This window comes from Vulpes vulpes, chromosome 11, assembly GCF_048418805.1.
Source record: "Vulpes vulpes isolate BD-2025 chromosome 11, VulVul3, whole genome shotgun sequence".
In the NCBI taxonomy this organism is placed as follows: Eukaryota; Metazoa; Chordata; class Mammalia; order Carnivora; family Canidae; genus Vulpes; species Vulpes vulpes.
The window spans coordinates 7051781-7071747 of NC_132790.1; the positions used below are offsets into that span (position 1 = coordinate 7051781).

Genomic DNA, 19967 nt, shown 5'->3' on the forward strand with positions numbered 1-19967 from the left:
CAAAAAGAAACATACTGTGTGATGCCAATTATATAATTTTTAACCACACAAAGTAGTAACCATTTACTGAATGTTTACTAAGAGCCCAATAAATTCTAACACATTATATGAATCAACTCACTTAATCGAGAGAACAATCCTGTGAGATAGATGCTTTATTATCCCTGAATCACACATGGGGAAAAAAATAAGCTAAAGAGAAGTGAAAGAACTTGCCCAAAATTACGCAGCTAGAAAGAGTCAGAGCTGGGATTTCAATCTAAGCAGTCTGGTCCCAAGGCTCTACATTGGGCCACTGTACATGCCCTCCCTATTATATTCTTGTATATGGACACATATAAATGTGGTTATACACACACAGGTGCACACACATCCACACATCTGCGTATTCAGCAACTCTGTTAGTGACGGCCTTCAGGGAGGCTGAGAGAAGAAAGGAACTGCAAGGAGAACATAGAGACTTGAACTTATTCTGTAATTGTTTATAAGACTGTAAGCAAATATGACAAAATGTTAGCATTTGCTGATTCTGGGGGACAGTGACAGCATTGCTGCTTATGTTATCCTTTGGGCTTATATGTATTTTTCTTTTGTTTTGTGGAATAACTCCTTGTCAAATTTTAAAAATTGTATGACTTTAAAGACCGAAGGCTCAGAGAAGTGAATACACCCAGCAGTCAAGTGAAAGAGCCATCCTAGAACCTGTTTCCCCAAGCACATGGTCCTATTTCTACTCTGCAACGCCGTCCTGCCAGGCATTATGTCCGCCTTATTTTTTAACACGATGTAAAAGCAGGAGGACTGAGCCAGCCTAGCGCATCAGTACATCTTGGCTCCACTTCATGCACTGGCTGCATCCATGAAAAGTTGTATTTAAATAAAATATTTGCATATCAAATCTTGTTTTTCCACTGATTTACATTCTAATTTTGGAGTTGTGTTCCCACACTAAAAGAATTTAGTCCCAATATGTTAAAATAAATTCCAATTAGGAATCACAGCATTCATCAAAGAGCACTGCAATCAATGCTCATCTAATTCTCCCACAATGCTCTCTCAAGAAAACCCTGGTCAAGAGGCCACAGAGACTACATTTTAAACAGACACATATTAAAGTACAGCCCCATGGTTAATTCTGATTTTCGTGCATGTTTTCTATGGGCTTCCAAACAGATTACCAGGTATTCATCTGCAGGTATTCAGCAGGCCCCTCCAAATGAAAGAATCATAACATTCTATTAATGGAATTCACCAACTGATAACACAACCATCTGCCCCAGTTGATTTACAATACCTGCCAAGAGATATTTTGGCAGATGTCCTTTGGTTTCTCTTAAGAGAAGCTGTATCTTTATCACATTGCACTTATTTATTCATTCCTGCTCTCATGCATTAGGGGGAAAAAAGCAGAAGGTGGAGTGGGGCTGAGACACAGATTCTGCAGGTGTAGACTCCCGAGTTCAAATCCTATGTCTGTCACTATTGATGAGTTCCTAGAACTTTCTAGATCTTGTTTCTTTATCTGTATGATAGATAAGAAAAATAGTACAACAGTAAGAGTGCTGGAAGAAGGATTAAAAACAAACTTTAGGAGTTGATGGGCAGCCCGGGGGGTTCAGCGGTTTAGCGCCGCCTTCAACCCAGGGCGTGATCCTGGAGACCCGGGATCGAGTTCCCTGTCAGGCTCCCTGCAAGGAGCCTGCTTCTCCCTCTGCCTGTGTCTCTGCCTCTCTCTCTCTCTCTGTCTCTCTGTCTCTCATGAATAAATAAATAAAATCTTGAAAAAAAAAAAAACTTTAGGAGTAGAGATAATCCTCCTTTAAAAAAAATCCAGTTCAGATAACAGTTATCCATCCTCATTAGGAATTAAGTACAGTAGGTAACTGCAAATACTCTTTGGACGAAAGCAAAACAGAAATAGTTTCCTGAATTTAAATGCATAAATTGAGGGCACCTGGGTGGCTCAGTCAGTTAAGCATCTGCCTTCAGCTCACATCAGCTCACATCATGATCCCAAAGTCCTAGGATCAAGTCCCACAGCCGCTGGCTTCCTGCTCAGAAGAAAGGCTAGTTGTCCCTCTCCCTCGTCCTCTACTCCTCCCCCCGGCTTCATGCTCTCAGTCTCTCTCAAATAAATAAATAAAATCTTTTTAAAAATGCATAAATTGTTTAAAGTTATCTGAACTTAAAAAAATAAAGATATCTGAACTTACTTTATACTTATTTGCTTATTGTCTGTTTCCCCATAAGAGCCAGACTTTGATTGGCTTACTGCTATATTCCTTATACTTGAAAGTGCCTAGCACATAGTTGTAGGGACCTGCTAAATATTTAACGAAAAAATGTATACTTGCTGAACTCTTACTAATAATAATAGTAAGTGATGTTTAATTTTCTATTGCTTACAATGAATTTATATTATTTAAATTAACCCTTAAAAATACCTTCTATTGTAGACATTCCCACTATTACCCGATGTCCTGAGAGGAAAAACATTCCAAGAGGTAAAGTAATTTACCCAAGGTCAGTACGTTAGTATGGAATTGGTACATATACATAGTAGTTTCTAAAAGAATTATTCTCTTTTTACATTCTCTGCTGTTTCTCTCCATCTCTGCTCTCCTCAATGTATTATTTGATGGGAAAGGGGGCATGACTGAGAAAATAGGTTTTAGCGCAGATGTTAGAAATGTGCATACTTGGGAAATTATTTTCTCTACAATATACATTTAGTCACACAGCCAGTGAATGATTTTCCAGAATATGCAGTGCAGGTGTTAATTTTCCCAGAGAGGAACTTCAAAACTCGCCCCACTCCCACAGCTTGCTTGAGTTTTATTTTGGCAAGAGCAAAAAAAATACCTATATTTGGGAGATGCTGGTATGTGAATTGACTCACTCCACTAACTGATTAAATGCAAAGTTCTACTAAATCACTCCACTCAAAGTGAGGTTGACTTGTAAATGCTCCCAGAGGTAATTAGTGACTAGGCGCATCCAATCAACAGAAAAAACAATTCAGACTTGGGCAATAGTGGGTGGCAGAAAATGTGGAAGATCAACATTAAACAGACCCTTTGGGCAACTCCATCTTGCTCAGATTTTCTAAGCATTCAGAGCTATAACTCAAGCTTCAAGTACTGTTTCGTGAAAATGATTACACAAGAGCGGTGCTCCTATGACCTAGAAACTATATATTTAATTCTTGTCCATTTCTCAGGGGCTGCTTCAGGTGCCACCTCCTCTAAGAAGCCTTCCCTGAGTCATCCAGTGAGAACTTTTCCTTCAACATACTCGGGACTTTATAATACACGACAAAGCCAGTTCTCTTCCCCTCTATGTCAGAGTGTCTAAGGGCATTCTGTGTTTACCCTTCTAGGCTATAACCTCACTGGGGTCAAGATCTTTGCCTTATTCATCTGTGTCTCCCACAACTTTTAGCATAAATCCTAGAATGCCATAGGTACCAGAAGCCTCAATCTTCCTGAAGTATCCCACATTAGCCTTTGTTCTATTTTGTCACGTAAAACATGCTACTTGAAAGATACTATTTTTTTTTCCTTTAGAAACTTCTAAAATAGAACTCCTGAAAGGTAGCATTTTACTGGCATAAGGGGAAAAAAAAGCAACACATTAAAGAATCTGTGCTCATGCATATTCTAATTCACTTTTATAAATGAGACACCAATGGACAGATACATCCTCCCAACTACTTAACACCAAGACACTGTCAGTCAGGGAGAAGTACAGTTCCAAACCCTCAGATCTTCCCTGAGTCCCTTTCAAGGCAATGCAGAGATTTTCCAAAATGATTTTTGAAAATCTAAAGCTGGTATTTAGGATGCTTTTCAGCTTAGACAATATCTATGCCAGTCTCACATGGCCATTCATTCTCTCTGCCCCAGCCCCAGCTCCTAATAAAATATAATTTGTTTCAAGTAAGAAGTGAATAAAAATCTTACTTGTTCAATTCTCTGTACTATACAAGGAGAGCAGTGACAAAGACAACCTTAAAAGGCTGGCTAGCTCCAAAATAAAACCTATCAGGCTTTGGAGTTGGTAGTCCAGGAGTGTTTCCACTTAAGTAAGCTTTCTACTTAAATTCATCGATATTATTAATAGGCTAACATTGAAATGAAGGTCTTCACTCCTTTAACATACATCGACTCAGAACTGGACTTAGGATAGTAAAATATGAGAAGGAATAAAAACAAATGAAGGAAAGAATAATGAATTTTTTTTACCCTTTACGCTTTTTAGAGTACCTTTTCATGCACTGTCATTTAATTCTTATGCCCAGTCTGTGCATTCTTCCCATTTCCAGATGAGGAATCTGACACTTGAGAACATTAAGTGGCATATCCACTGGCACCACTAAGTGCTCCCTCAAGGTAATTTCATTTACTTATTGATAAAATGGGGCAATCAAAGTACTTACCTTAGGTGGTTGTAGGGAAGATGATACAACTATATTACATTTAAAGTCTTGAACCCTAATTTTCACCCCCATCCCCAATCCTCTGCTTTTCCCACCATCCCATCTACCTCTACAGGTTAAAATATGACACTAATAACACACAAGACAGATCATACACATAGGGGAAGAAGGCCAAAGTTATACCCTATTATTTAAAAATGTATGAACTCACATCTAATGCAAGTTCACCATGTACTGAGTACAGGTATGGCACTTTATATATAATTTACTTCATCCTCACTACAACCAAATACAGCAGATACTACTGTTGTATCAATGAGTAAATGGAAGTACCCTGAGACAGTGAGCTTAAGTACCTTGCTAGTTGCTATCATGTATTAATACTGAAAGATAGGCTTTTGTAGCTTGCCCATATTAAATGTAGTATGGTAAAACAGGAAAATCTCAGAGCCTCCCTAGACCTGCACAGTTCAATAGAGGAACCCCTAGCCACATACAGTAATTGAGCACTTGAAATATGGCTAGTGTGGGTGAGGAAATAAATTTTTAATTTTGAATTCTAATTAATCTGAATTTAAATTTAAAATGAATATTCAATGAAACAGCAGTTTTTAAGACACTGGATATCAGTCACTGAAGGGCAGCAATCCTTGAGAAACGGAAAACAGGGGCAGCCTGGGTGGCTCAGTGGTTTAGTGCCACCTTTGGTCCAGGGCCTGATCCTGGAGACCCGGGATCGAGTCCCATGTCAGGCTTCCTGCATGAAGCCTGCTTCTCCCTCTGCCTGTGTCTCTGCCTCTCTCTCTCTCTGTGTCTCTCGTGAATGAATAAATAAAATCTTTAAAAAAGAGAGAGAAATGGAAAACAATAGAAAGGAGCCCTACAATTACCCAAGCTACTGCTCTAAAAGAGAGGTCCCAAGCTATGTCAGAGGAAGAACTCAGGCAGAGCCCAACAACCTCCCTGGGCTAGATGAGGAAGCAGAGAGTGAGGGGGAGACCAAGGCACTTAGATTTCACAGGTCAGTATACATGAGAGGAGACAACAGCAGAAAGAAAAACATACAGATCTCTCTCAAGATCAGCACCCAGTGAATTACAGGCATATGAGAAAACTACCCAAAATCAAAGAACCACCACCCAAAAGGTAACAGTGCTCAATATACATACAGTTCTGAGAATACTACCTATTCCCCACTTAAGCTGAAATCTCTCACTTCATAGGGAATTGGGTAGAGCACACCAAAGGTCTTGCCTCAGTGATGGGAAATAATTAGCTTTACTCTAGCTATTATCACTAGCACTGCTTTGGGCTAAGAAACCTTAAATGTAAGATCCAAAGAAATCAAATGGTTTCCCAGTAACTTAACTGTGTCCTAGAAAAATACCATGAATATTTATAAGAATACAAAAATAGCCAGCACTAAACAAGGTAAAATGACAATGTCTGGCATTCAATCAAAAATTACCAGGTATGCAACAAAGTAGTGAGGAGGAGAAAAATTAATCAATCAAAATTAACCCAGCACTGATACAAATGCTAGAATTAGTGGTCAAGGACATTAAAACAATTATTGTGGGACATCTGGGTGGCTCAGCAGTTGGGTGGTTGCCATTGGCTCGGGTCATGATCCTGGGATCTGGGATCGAGTACTGCATTGGGCTCCTGTGGGGAGCCTGCTTCTCCCTCTGCCTGTGGTGCGCTCTCTCTCTCTCTCCATCTCTCATGATGAATGAATAAATCTTTAAAAAAATAGAAAATAAATAAAACAAGTACTGTAAGTTCCATCTATTCAAAGAGTTAAATGGAGACGTGGAATATTTTTTTAAAGAGTCAAAACTAAATTTACAGAGATAAAACTATAATAAGTGACATTTAAAAAAAAACACTAAATGATGCTAATAGCAGACACTACAGAAGAAAAGTTCAGTGAACTTGAAAGTATGGCAATAGACACTATCAAAAATAATACAGAGAGAAAAGTGAACTATAATTTTTGAAATGAACAGAGTATCAGTAAACTGTGGAACAACATTAAGCTGCCTAACATACACGTAATTGGAATCCCTAAAGAAGAGAGATGGGGACAGGAAAAATATTTAAAGATATAATGGCCAAATTTTTTTCAAATTTGATGAAGTGCAAGAGAGCTCACACAGGAAAAAAAAAAAAAACATAAAGAAGACCACACTGAAGTACATCATAATCAAATTGCTCAAAATCAATGACAAAGTGAGTTTTAAAATCAGAAGACAGAAAATTACCTACAAAGGAACAAAGACAGAGTGACATAGATTCCTGTTGGAAACAATGTAAGTGAGAAGACAGTGAATCAAGATCTTTAAAGTACTGAAGGAAAAAGAATGGTCAACCCAGTATTCTACACCCAGCAAAAATATCCTTCAAAGATGAAAACAAAATACTTTTTCAGACATACAAAATCCAAAAGAATTCATCACTTGCTTTATAAGAAATGTTAAAGGAGGGGACGCCTGAGTGGCTCAGTGGTTGAGCGTCTGTCTTTGGCTCAGGTCGTGATCTTGGGGTCCCAGGATCAAGTCCTGCATAGGGCTTCCTGCATGGAGCCTGTCTCTCTCTCTCTCTCTCTCTCTCTCTCTCTCTCTCTCTCTCATAAACAAACTCTTAAAAAAAAAAGAAATATTAAAGGAAGTCCCTCAGACAGGATGAAAACAATACCAGATGGAAATAAGAATCCACACAACAGACTAAAAAACATAGAAAATAGTAATTACATGGTTAAATATGTGATTGAGTTTCTGGTTATCTAAATCTATTCAAAAGATAACTAATTAAATTTAAAACACAATGCCATATGGGAAGTAAAGTGTGTGATGACAGATCGATGACCAGGAGAAAAGTAAACTATGGAAATGTTCTTATAATATACATGACACTGTATATCTCACTGAAAGGTAGATTGTAATAATTTAATCATGTATACCAGAAAGCCTAAAGCAACCACTAAAACAATGAAACAGAGTCATAGCTAATAAGCCAGCAAAGGAAATTAAATGGAATAATCTTTAAAACTTCAATTAATCCGAAAGAAGCCAAAAAGTGGGAAAATGGAAGAAAGAATACATGGGAAAGTAGAAAACAAATACCATATGGATATATTTAAATATAAACATATCAATAATGACATTAAATATAAATGGTCTAAATACCTGTAAAGACTCGAGAAGGAACACAGCTCTGCTGACACCTTGATTTTAGCCCCCTAAAATTCATTTTTGACTTCTTATCTCCAGAACTATAAGCTAATAAATTTGTCTTGTTTCAAGTTACTAAATTTATGGCAATCTGTTACAGCAACAACTGTGGCAGTGATGGCACCGGGAAGTGGGATGCTACTGTAACAAATAACTAAAAATGCAGAAGTGGTTCTGGCACTGAATAATGAGCAGGGGCTAAAAAAATTGAGGGGAGCACAGAGAAACCCTAGATTGCCATGAACAGACCAGGATGGAAATATGAATGTTAAAGACTCTGCAGAGAAAAATCTATATTATCGTAGGGAGTACTTAAATCACCATGAACGGACCATTAGTAGAAACATGAACATTAAAAATTCTGCTTATGGGCAGCCCCAGGGGCTTAGCGGGTTAGCGCCGCCTTCAGCCCAGAGTGTGATCCTAGAGACACAGGATCGAGTCCCACATTGGGCTCCCCACAGGAAGCCTGCTTCTCCCTCTACCTGTGTCTCTGCCTCTCTCTCTGTGTCTCTCCCTCTCTCTGTGTATCTCTTATAAATAAATAAATAAAATTTCTTTTAAAAAAAATGCTTCTGGTAAGGGCTAAAAAGGAAATGGAAACCGGAAGACACAGGGTCCTTGTTACATGGAAGCAGAAAGCTTAGCTGACTTGTGTCCTAGAGTAATACGGAAAGCAAAAGTTGTAACAGACGAACTTGGACATTTAGGAGATTTCCAAGCCCAAGTGTTGAAGGCACAGTCGTTTCTCCTTGATGCTTAGAGCAAAAGATGAGAGGAAAGAGAGAGATGGTTGGGAAGAGGAGCTGACAAGCAAAGAAACGAGGCCCTGAGGAATGGAAGAAGTCTCAGCCTACTGGGACCGCAAAAGACAAAAAACATTAGGAGACTCTCTGTCAGGAAATTCTGCTCTGGGGTGAACACCACAGGTGTAGCTGAACAACTTTTTGCTAGTAGCTCTGAAGGGTCAAAAGTTCAATAGATTCAATCACACAGAGGGATCTTTGAGGAGATCAGGTATGTGACTCACGGATGCCACCAGCCATGTCCGCGAGGTGAGGCACCGAGACAGGGCTATCTCAGGAAGATCGGTGGTGGAGCCTCTTGTCCAATGGACAGGATACCCTAAAGTTTCCTGAAAATGTTATACGAGCAGAAACACTGCCAACTTGGACTGAAAGAGGATGGAATGAGGAAAAGTGACAGACTTTCAAAACTCTACAGGCGGCAACAGGCTGGTAAAACTACTTGACTGCAAACACACACTACTCTGCCAGAAAAAGGAAGAATTACTCAAAGGTATGGGTCGTGGGCCCAGAAGGCAGAGCCAAGGACCACAGGACACTTTTCCCAGACCCTGAAACTCTGTGAGTTTGCCCTGCTGGATTTCAAAATTTCCTGGGATTGGCAGCCCCTTTCTTCTTCCTATTTCCTTTCCATTAACAGGACTGTCGATCACAGGCATCCTACACCTGCCTCTCCATTGTATTTGGGAAGCAGATGACCTGTTTCCTACTTGCCACAGATCCACAGATGGAGAGTTTTGCCCCAAATGTATGATACTCAAGAGTCACAGTCATACCTGATTTAGATTATTTAGATAATCAAATTTGGAATTTTTCAGATGATGAGACTGGATAAGATTTTGGCCATTGAGCTGATGCCGTAATGGGTTGAGACTTTGGGAGAATATTAAGACAACGTAAATGTATTTTGCATATGGGACAGACATGAATCTTGGGGGGGGGGGGTTTTGTTTTGTTTTTAAAGATTTATTTATTTATTTATTTATTTATTTATTTATTTATTTATTTATTCATGAGAGACACAGAGAGGCAGAGACATAGAAAGAGGGAAAAGCAGGCTCCCCACAGGGAGCCCGATGCGGGACTTGATACCCTGACCGGAGATCATGCCCTGAGCCCAAGGCAGACACCCAACCACTGAGCCACCCAGGCATCCTAGACATGAATCTTTGGCAACTAAAAGGTGTGTGGTGTGGTAAGCAAAGTAAAGGCTCCCCAAAGATGTCCATGTCCTAATTGCCAGAACTTGTAAATATGTTACCTTACATGGCAAAAGGGATTTTAGCATGTGATTAAATTACAGATCTTGAGGTGGAAGGATTATGCTGGATTACCTGGGTAGGCCCAATGTAATCACAAGGGTTCTTAAGGGAAAGTCCTCCTCGGTCAACCTCCCATAATGAAGTTACTCTTACCATTAAAGAAGCTGAAAATCACTCCCCATGGCTGGAGCCTGCTAGACAGCGCAGAGGTAGTTTCCAAAGCAAAGGACACACAAACTAACAGAGTTCTTGCCAAAGGGACACCTGGGTGGCTCAGCAGTGGAGGGTCTCCCTTCAGCTCGGGCATGATATGGGTCCAGGGATCAAGTACCACATCGGGCTCCCCACAGGGAGCCTGCTTCTCCCTCTGCCTGTGTCTCTGCCTCTCTCTCTGTGTCTCTCATGATAAATAAACAAAATCTTAAAAAAAAAAAAAAAAAAGAAGTCTTACCAAAGAAGCTCACGCTCATGGATTAATAAGTGACTGAATAGTGAGTAAAGCAGGCAACAAGCCTTTCATGGAGCACATCAGACAGAGGAAATTTTAATTCAATTCAACATGTGTGTTTGTCACCTACTACATGCCATGCATGGTACCTGGTTCTAGGGATGTAGGGATGTATCTAAACAGAGATGACTTCCGCCCTCATGAAGCATGACCTCTCAACAGGAACTGAGCAGACCTCGTACGAGGCAAAAAAATATGGCAATTCCATCTGGATTCTCTTAACCCTGCCCAGCGCTTAGGAACCTCACCAATGCCTTAGTAAGAGTAAATGGAAATTAACACATCCATGCTGTGGGTAGATATCATCATATAATACCTGTAGATTCATTCTATACCATTAACAAGGCCTAAGTTCTATCTCTAGTAAATATGTGAATCTCATCTCGTAATATTGGTCCAGCCATTCTAAAATAATCCTTTTGCTGTCTTCACAAAAGGCTGAGTTAAAAGAACGCTGCCAGAAGTTTCCACAGAAGAGTACCCAAACTGCCCGGTGGTCATACCTCATCAGGACACTCCCCTGCAGCAACCTCTGCCAAGGCCCCTGCTGCGCTGAGAATGAAGTACAAGACCACTAACCCGGGGCCACAAATGGGGATAAGAGTTAAATTCGTTAACTAGCATACATGGCCTCCCACCTATGGGAATGGAGACTGGCCATACATCATCAGTGACTCTAAACCCCTGATATCAGCTAGGTATCAGCTCCGCCTACAGGGCCCAATGCAACCCAGCCCCTGCCTGCCTCTCCAGCCCCTCACCACCCTTTCACTGCACCAGACACCTTTCTATTGGCTTCTGCCTTAAGACCTTCATTCATAGTCTCCTCCTTGCCCAGAGTGTTCAGAACTCCCACCCTCCCCTACACCAGGCTTTCTATTCATTTTTCAAGTCTTGGCTGACACATCAATTTTCAGGGTAACCTTTACCTGACGCTCCACCCCGGTGAAATCAGATCACCCTCTACTACTCTTTATGGCAGCCCACACATCCCCTTCATAGTAAGGACAGCAATCGTGACCCAATCATTCCTTGTGTAATGACTTTCTCTCATCATAGTTTAGAACGGGCTGCACCTATCTTGTTTACTCTTACAGGGAATCCTACTGTGAGCATGTTGCGTGGTACACAGCACAAGTCCCATATTCACAGCTAGTACTTACTGAGGATCTACTTCATGTATCAGACACGGTTTTAACCACTTCATTGGATTAACTCCTCTAATCCCTATAACGGCCCCATGAAGCAGGTACTAGTATTCTAGATGAGGACACAGGCACAGTTAGGCTAAGGGACTGCCCAAAGTCTCAAAGCCAGTAAGTGGTAGTGTTGGAATTTGACCTCAGGCAGCTGAGCTTTTAAGAAGCACGCTACAGGGGATCCCTGAGTGGCTCAGCGGCTTAGCACCTGCCTTCAGCCCAAGGTATGATCCCAGAGGCCCGGGATCAAGCCCCACATCAGGCTCTCTGCATGGAGCCTGCTTCTCCCTCTGCCTGTGTCTCTGCCTCTCTCTCTCTCTGTGTCCCTCATGAATAAATAAATAAAATCTTTAAAAAAAAAAAAAAAGCACACTACACTCCTTTGATTATTTGAGAACCAAGTAAGCTACACCCCTAGGAGAAGGCAGCCACAAAACGCCCTCTGTGCTCATGTTAAATAGGAGAGATAAATATGTGAAAAAGAATAGGTGTAAAAAAAAAACAGGTGTAGCTATAGTGCAGGTAAAGATATAGATAATAGTTGAAGACATGTCCTATAAAAATAATATGGCTGGCCAATAGCTTCCAAGAGCTTTGCAACTTCACTGAACTTTAGATCCCCACCAAAACACCCAAGGAAATATTTCATCGCCAAACCAAATATTTCACAACCATGCCTCTGGTGCCCCCCTCCCACCCTCAGAACACCCCTCGATTATCTGAACACTCTTGATATTTCTGAACATACCTTATGACAGTGACACAAGAGAAATAATGGAGACGATCCTCTGACAAACACACACCACATGAGCACTCCCCAGACAGATCCTCCTCCCCAAGTTCCGCCTCCATGCAAAGGAGGAAGTGCCTTACCTTGAAACACGTATGCTTTGCTGGCATTGTGCAGTCCAGACACTTGAGTGACTCCAAGGGAGATGTTCACGAGGTCGAGCTCAGTGATAATATCCATCTGCAGGTCAGGGTCCGTCCCAAAGCCCACCACTGGAAAGAAACAAACAGCTGTCTTGGCTTCAAACACAGACTGCAAGCAGCAATACCGAACAGAAATTATTAAGGCCAGGAGTAGCAGGGAATGCAAGGAAGCCAGTAATGAGTCCGTGGAGATGCTACCGTCTGCAGTGGAAACGGAGAACAACTCTTTGCTGCATGGCCTCAGTGATGTTGTAGGTTCTCTGTCCCCTCCCTCACCCTCACTCCCCACTCATTATGGATTGATGATCCCTTATCCAAAACCCTCAAGGCCAAATGTGTTGCAGATTCAGAACGTATCACATGTTGGAGAGGTAATATGCCCTCTACATTACATTTTAGGTAACACCCTAAACGAAGTCTGAATCAGTACTCCACAATCAAATACAGTATTTCTGATGCAGGAAGGGTGATGCTGTCCTCTAGCTGGCTAAACAAAGACTACACACAGCCTCAGGTCACTTGAGGTTAAGTTTCACCAGGAAATGAGTCCAACTCAGGGTAGCTTTTGCCATTACTGTGAGTTATGAAGAAACTTTGGGCTTCTGAACTTTTTCAGATCTGGGGACTGTGGATCAGGACAGTGGCCCGGATCCCACCTCTTCCACCTGACACAGTCGCAAAACCTGACACCACCATCACCAGTAAGCACCTCTTCATCAGACTCAACCACTGTGATACAGGGGAGGGCAACCCAGAGGGCTCCTGTCCCTGCTGGAGAAGGGTGGCCGAGGGCTAGCCAAGTAAAGGGAAACGACAGATGTATATTCCATCCAAGGGATTCCTGAACAGAAAGTTAAATTCCCTGACATCTCGGCTGGAGAGCCTGGGCTTAGATGGCCCTATGTAAGAAAAGCAAATGCCTAAGGCTGTCTGTCCCCCAGGGGACAATCTGTGCAGTGACACACTCGTGATTGCAAAGGGACTCCCACCGATATGTACTAATAAGGCTAGAGATCACCGTGAGGGACAGTGGGTAAGCCATTCATAAAGGCAGCTGCCATCCACACCGAACATCTCAGTAGCGCGACTCTGATTGCACAGTCAGAAATGTTTTAATCAGCAACAGCTGTCAACCTCTGGAGGATGGTAATGCAGTCGCCGAGGCACGATCTGGAAACCCAACTTGTCCCAGAGACACTGAGTGAACGTTCATCAGGGCATCATGAGCCATTACAACCTCACCTGTCCCCCCACCTTCCCCCGTTACCCCACAGGTGTGGGTAATCTCCCCTCTCCCTACTCTTTTGCTGTGAGGAAAACGGGAGCTGCTATAGCAACAGAAGTTGGGGCCAGGACGGCTCCTTGGAGCTGTCACCTGTCATCACCAAGGCAAAGGGTTAAGCTGAAGGCGCAGTGCAAGAGTTGCATTCTTGGTTTCTGTCCGGGTTTCTCCTTGTCTTCTGACCTAAAGGCTCCGTTCCCCCCTTCCCAATGCAGCCAGCTATGAGACCAGTTCACTCAAGGACAAGTCTTCCTTCCATCCGTTCTGCATTCATTCATTCCCGCGGTACCTTTTCAACAGGTATTACTGAGTGCTTACAGTGTAACACACTTTGCTGGCCCTGGAGATGTCCTCGTAGAGCATACATCATGCCTGGGGTACAGTGAAGAGGAGGTAAAAAAATAAATAAGCAGATAAGAGAATTTGAGATGGCAATAAATGCTGTGCAGAAAATAAAACAGAGTAATGGAATACAGAGCAACGTGGGTGGGGCTTTAGAAAGGACAGTCCGGAAAGGTCCCTTTGAGCTGAAAGCTGAATGCCTGCAGGGGCTGGCAGTGGCAAGATGGGGGGGGGGGGGGGACAGCTTTCCCAGGATAGAGAATAGCACACTGTAAGCCAGGGACAGACTCGGCATGTTCAGCATGTCCGGGGAACAGAGAAAAGGCTAGTGTGGCTGGCGCAGCATGGGCCGGAGCGAGGGCTAGAAAAGGAGGCCGTAGAGGAGACCCCGCCTTTTGAACCACAGCAAGGAGATGGGTATTATAATAATTGCAATAGGAAATCGCTGGAGGGCTTCAGGTGTGTGCTGAAGAGGAAGGGGAGGAGGCCATGCCCCTACGTTACGTGGTGATCTCACTGCTCATCCCTCACACACTCCGTTCACAAAGGCCTGATCGAACACCTACTCTGTGCAAGGAAGGACTGAGCCAATGGCTGTTTATGAGCCCGAGGCAGGGCACCAGGAGCCTCTGGCTGAGACTGGTGATGTTTTTCTCCGAGTGAGCTCAGATATCAGCAGTTCTGTGATCACCTTGAAAAGGCAGGAAAAGAACTAATATTTCAGTTTGATCTACAGTGTTGTACACCTATATGGCAGAAATTAAATCATGAGTGATCTCAGAGGACCTCCGGGCTGGTCTTTCTCTGGCTAGGAATTTGGAAAGTGACCTGGGGAACGTGCCCTTAGCTGGACACAAGAAGAGAGTGTGCCTGTAGCCCCAGTGCCTCGCCCAGGGGCTGACATCCCGCACGCCCTGAATTTAGGACCTAAGTCACTGCTGAGTGAGTGCACAATGGCACAATGACCTCCAAGCGACAAGTACATCTAGGGATACCGCAAGATGACAGGATGGCATTCGGGCCAAGGAAACGTTCTTTAAAAACTGTGGTTGACTGAATTATTGGATTCAAATCTTTACCCCTCCCAGATCCATACCCTTTGCCGCATGGCTTTGCAGTTCCTTTCACTAGAGTGAAAGCAAACCTCTGAATCCTTTGACTTTGAGCCTCACCCTGTAACTTCTTTGGGTCACTGGGACGCTTCGGATGTTAGCAATGATCCACAAGCCGAGGCCTGAACATGCTCGTGAGGTAGGGCTTGTTCTCTTGTACCTCTGCATCACGATGAAAAGAACATGGCCCTACTGGTCCACTGGGTCCAAGGAGACTCAGACACATGGAGCAGACACCCAGCTTGAGTTAGGCACCATGCCCAGCCAAACCTGACCTAGATGAGCCGAGAACAGGACAACCTATAGACACGTGAACCAAACTTAACGTGTTAAGCTACTGAGTTCTGGATGGTTTATTATGCAACATTATCGTGGCAGTGGTTGACCGGAGGGGGGGACTCGAGACCCACTATAATGGCCATCCTTAAAACGCTCCCAGACTAGGAGCCCCTCCACTAGACAAGCCTAAAAGGCACCCAGGCAGATTCTGTAGAACTAGCAGGACACCCCACTGGTGCACTTGGATCCCCGTCCCCAAATGAGAACACAGCACACTCAATCCACAAAGGGTTGTGGAAACGACACTAAACCAAGAGGCAGTTTCAGTCCTGTCTCTTCCCCTACTAACTCTTGGAAAAATAACCCCACTTCTCTGAGCTTCAGCTCCCTCATCTGTAAAATGACGATGATCATGCCCACCTCCCAGCCTCATAAGGTGTTGGTGATAACTGTGTGAACACTCCCAGCACACATGTGGTGCCCAGCTGGGCTCTGCAGCATCTGTCTTTCATAAGACGGCTCCCGGGTCCTCAACTCCACTGGAACTGTACAAATGTTCGGATGTCCCCCTTCCTCCCAAACCCTCCACATGCCCCAATGACCTAGAAGGGCTTCTCACTCTGGCCGTGCTTTGGGAAATCTAAATATTAAGTCTATGCTCCTTCCTCCTCCTAACAGCCCACAAGTGAAGGGATTCCCTGGTTTTAAGGTCACTGTATTGCTCTTGTCATGAAAACATCTCATAAAAACAGAACAAGAGAAATCAATTAGGCTTCCAGATACGCTTTTCCTCTCTCCCTTTAATTGGTCTCCTTTCAGGATGGAAATGCCGAGCGCCAATAGCAGGATGTGTAAAAGATAGCACTTTACACACCACCTAGGGAATCAGAAAATCTATTAATAAGGTAGCATTTCACGGCCTCTCCTGAACCTCATGTACTATGAGAGCATTGGTTCCATAAAAATAATTTTTTTAATGCTTCTGCTTCTTTCCAAGCATGGAGCTCCTGCCCTTTCCAAGGAAAGTTCTCTACTTTGGCCACAAATGCTCTACAAAGGGCTGAAGCTGGGAATTGGAATTAAGCAGGATAAAAAGCTTCTGGGGAAGAAACATCCTTTCAAAACCTGGAAGGCAGCATGTCACCACCATGAGAGAGGCACTTGAGGCCTGGTTCTGGGATTCCAAACCTCCACCCTAATCTCCCAGGACACCTGCTCCTGCCAGCCACCCCCACAGTCCTGCCTGGGAAGTGCTCAGGCCCAAAGACCATACAGTCCACCTTCAGGGTCCTGAGCGTAAGCTCCCGAGCAAATCCTCCTGGGCCTGGCTCACTTCAAAAATCTAATCCAGCTCACTGTCCGTGATGGCAGCTGTTTTCCTCTGGTCAACACAGAGGAATCGGACGCCGAGGAGATGCTCCAAGACCTCATATAACAGCAGGATGTCACAACCAGTTGATCAGATTCGGACCCCTAGACTCCTGCAAAGATCCCCCAAAACAATACCCTTGAAGACTACGTTCCATGCCTGTTTAAGTTAGCCACACGTTGCATATAATCACTGCAGGCTGGGGGCTCCGTTCACAGCTCTATGATGTCAGAGTTCATGAATAGCCTAGAAGTGCTTCGAGAAGAAAAGCTCTCCTTTCCAGCAGGTGGCAGCAAAAGGCAGCAAAAGGGGCCCCAGGGGCTCCCCACACCCCAAACCCGACCCCAATCACCTCCACCACCACCTCCACCACCACCACCGCGCTGGCCCTGGTGACCAAAACCAACGGGAAAGGGAATTTTGTGTTATGCACACAGCCAAGCCATCGGAGAAAACTCGTGGACGTAATACCCTATCCCCGCTAATACTGAAGCTTTCTACATTTTCCTCGGTAGGGATGCACCTGAAAATCCCAGAAATCATTTTTCACCCAGAAATAACAAGCGCTAGAGAACAGCACCTCCTATCTTGATTCCATTTTACCCTCTAAAACAAGTTCCCCGAACAATGAGCAATTTAAGCAGCTTCCTGTGACACCTATCATTGGATCTTTTCATATGTAACTGCTACTGCACTGCAGCGCTGCTTTAATTAAACTGGGCCTGATATCATCTATTCATTTCCATTAAAAGGCGGCGATATCTGAGCAGCTCGCTAAGTGAACCACATGTTTACTTCATTTTGGACTGTTAACAGCCCAGACAACAACTGTCCCACTTGACAAATAAACTTTCCAAGCGGCTGTTTGGATCCTGATAAACTAATCAGGAGCCAGCCTCTGCCACCAAAGAGGATGGATGTTTGATTCAGGGATGATGACGCTTCCTGGGCCCATCAAAGCGGCTGCCCCCAGAAAACTGCTGATCACACCCCTTCAAGAGACAAGAAATTTTAAGTGAAGGACTGGAGATACAATTCCAACCCCCCTCCCGTCATCCTGGTTCTTCTGAGAATTTCTGTAGAAGAAATGTGTGTGGCCTCTGGTGTGCAAGAAGTGCCAAGTGGCACGGAAAACCCAAGCTTCCTCACAACTGCCACAACCAATAGGGCAGACTTGACAATGCCCCCCCCCAAGCCTGTGCACAGGCTGTGCCCTCCCCCTGGAATGCTCCCCTGGAATGCTTTCCCCACTTTGCCCACCTGGAAAACTCCCTGTAAAGCCTTCAAAACACCACTCTCAAACGTCACCTCCCAATTCAAAAGCCCTCCCTGACCACCAACCTCCCCTCCCTCAAATTCCTTCCTACCATTTCTCCTCTGTATGGCTTTCATTGAAACTTCTTATACTCCCTCCTCCCCTACACCATACCCCCTCCCCCCACCCCACCCCCAGGCTGTAAGGAGACAAAACGTTTTCCAGTTTCTACCTAGATTCTCAGCTAAGCTTTAAGTTCCTGGAAGTCGAGGACCAAGTCCTTTCCTCAGGGCCTAAGCAATCCCAGCACCCAGCAAGGCGGTCGGTAGGCTGTTTGTTGAATGAGTGAAGAAATGCATGAATAAATCTTCCCCATAACAGAATTTTCACAATGGTTAAAGGGGGTTGTCGTGGGGAAGCGGAAAGGATTGTGTCCAAGAGCAATGCACCCTGGAGACCCGGTCCATTCCGGATGGGGGCACTTTGCGCCCACTTTGCAAAGAACTAATGAGCACAGAGGATCAGGGCACTCCGGTGGGAAGGATGTGCACCTGAGGATGTGCAATGACCAATAAGCTGCCCCCTCCCCGGTCCAGTTTCTCTCTCTCCCGTTCCTCGGTTGAGATGCCCACCAGCACCTGCTCCTCGCGCACGGGACTGGCCCCCCCGCTTCTGCACCAGCCTCGCCCGACCTGATCCTCTGGGGGCGCATTTCTTCCCCTGCGCTCCTGGTTTCCAAAGCCCAGGACCCAAGGAGCAGGTGTCCTAGCCTGGACGGAGCGTCTCCGCAGCCTTGGGAAGCCCGGGGCGGGGGGGGGGGGGGGGGGGGGGTCCTTTTGTCCCTGGAGAAGCCCACACCCGTCCCTCTTCCATTAAGCAAAGGCACAGCCGCCACCCTCTCAGAGCCGGGTAAATGGAAAAGACCAGCAGGAACCTCGGAGACACCCAACTTCGGGTCCTCGGGCGGCCGCCGGCCTAAGAGGGGCCCCTGGGGCGCAGGCGGAGGGAACTTTCGGTAATCCAGGCGCGGCACCTCCCCAGCCCTCTCCCGAGCTCGCCGCCGGGCCTGGGAAGGAGCCTCTGCCTCCAGAGAGGGGAAATGCGGGGGCAAAAGAGGGAAAGAGAGAGGGAGGGGTGACCCCCCGCCGGTCCCGGGGTGCAAAGTCGGCAGCGCGTCCTAGGGCGGGCTGGCCCGGGAACCAGGGTGCGGGGGGCTGCACCTTCGCCCTGCCGTGCCCCCTCCCCACCTCTACTGCTGGACGCGGAGGAGACGGCGGGGACTGGTCTCCGAACCCCAAGACATGTGGGGTCTGCGGGCGGGCGGGGGAGCGGAGGGCAGGGCGTGCTCCGCGGCCTCACTACTGCGCCTCCCGAGGCGGGACCGAGCCGCGACTTCGCGAATTACCAGTTACCCGAGTCCCCGCGCCACGACCACCGCCCGCGGTTACAGCGGGAGACACCGGGCTGCGAGCTTCCGCAGACGCCCCGGATCCGCTCCGCGCCGACTCCCCGACTGTTGTTCCCTCGGCCCTCGCCGACGCGGTGCAGGGGAGAGGACGCGCGGGAGTTCCCCCGGGATGGGCGGCGAGGGGACCGGGACACCACGGATCCCGCGGGGACCCGCAGCCCTGCCCGCGCCCCGCAGCCCTGCCCCGCACCCTGCGCCCTCACCCTGCGCCCTGCCCCGCAGCCCTGCCCGCACCCCGCGCCCTGCCCCATAGCCCTGCCCGCACCCCGCGCCCCGCAGCCCTGCTCCGCATCCTCACCCTGCGCCCTCACCCTGCGCCCTGCCCCGCAGCCCTGCCGGCGCCCTGCCCGCACCCCGCAGCCCTCGCTCCACCGCCCTGCCCCGCGCCCTCGCCCCGCGCCCCGCAGCCCTGCTCCGCATCCTCACCCTGCGCCCTCACCCTGCGCCCTGCCCCGCAGCCCTGCCGGCGCCCTGCCCGCAC

The 19967-nt window shown here is 45.8% G+C and overlaps 1 protein-coding gene across 2 annotated transcripts in view; it reads right to left on the reverse strand.

The window, feature by feature from the left end:
• Nucleotides 1-19967, reverse strand: part of NELL1 (neural EGFL like 1) — an 805991-nt gene that overhangs the window by 785258 nt on the left and 766 nt on the right. For both annotated transcript variants that reach the window (XM_072725392.1, XM_072725393.1), the window contains exon 2: nt 12320-12448. In XM_072725392.1, coding sequence (XP_072581493.1) covers nt 12320-12448 — 129 coding nt within the window. The remainder of the gene's footprint in view (nt 1-12319; nt 12449-19967) is intronic.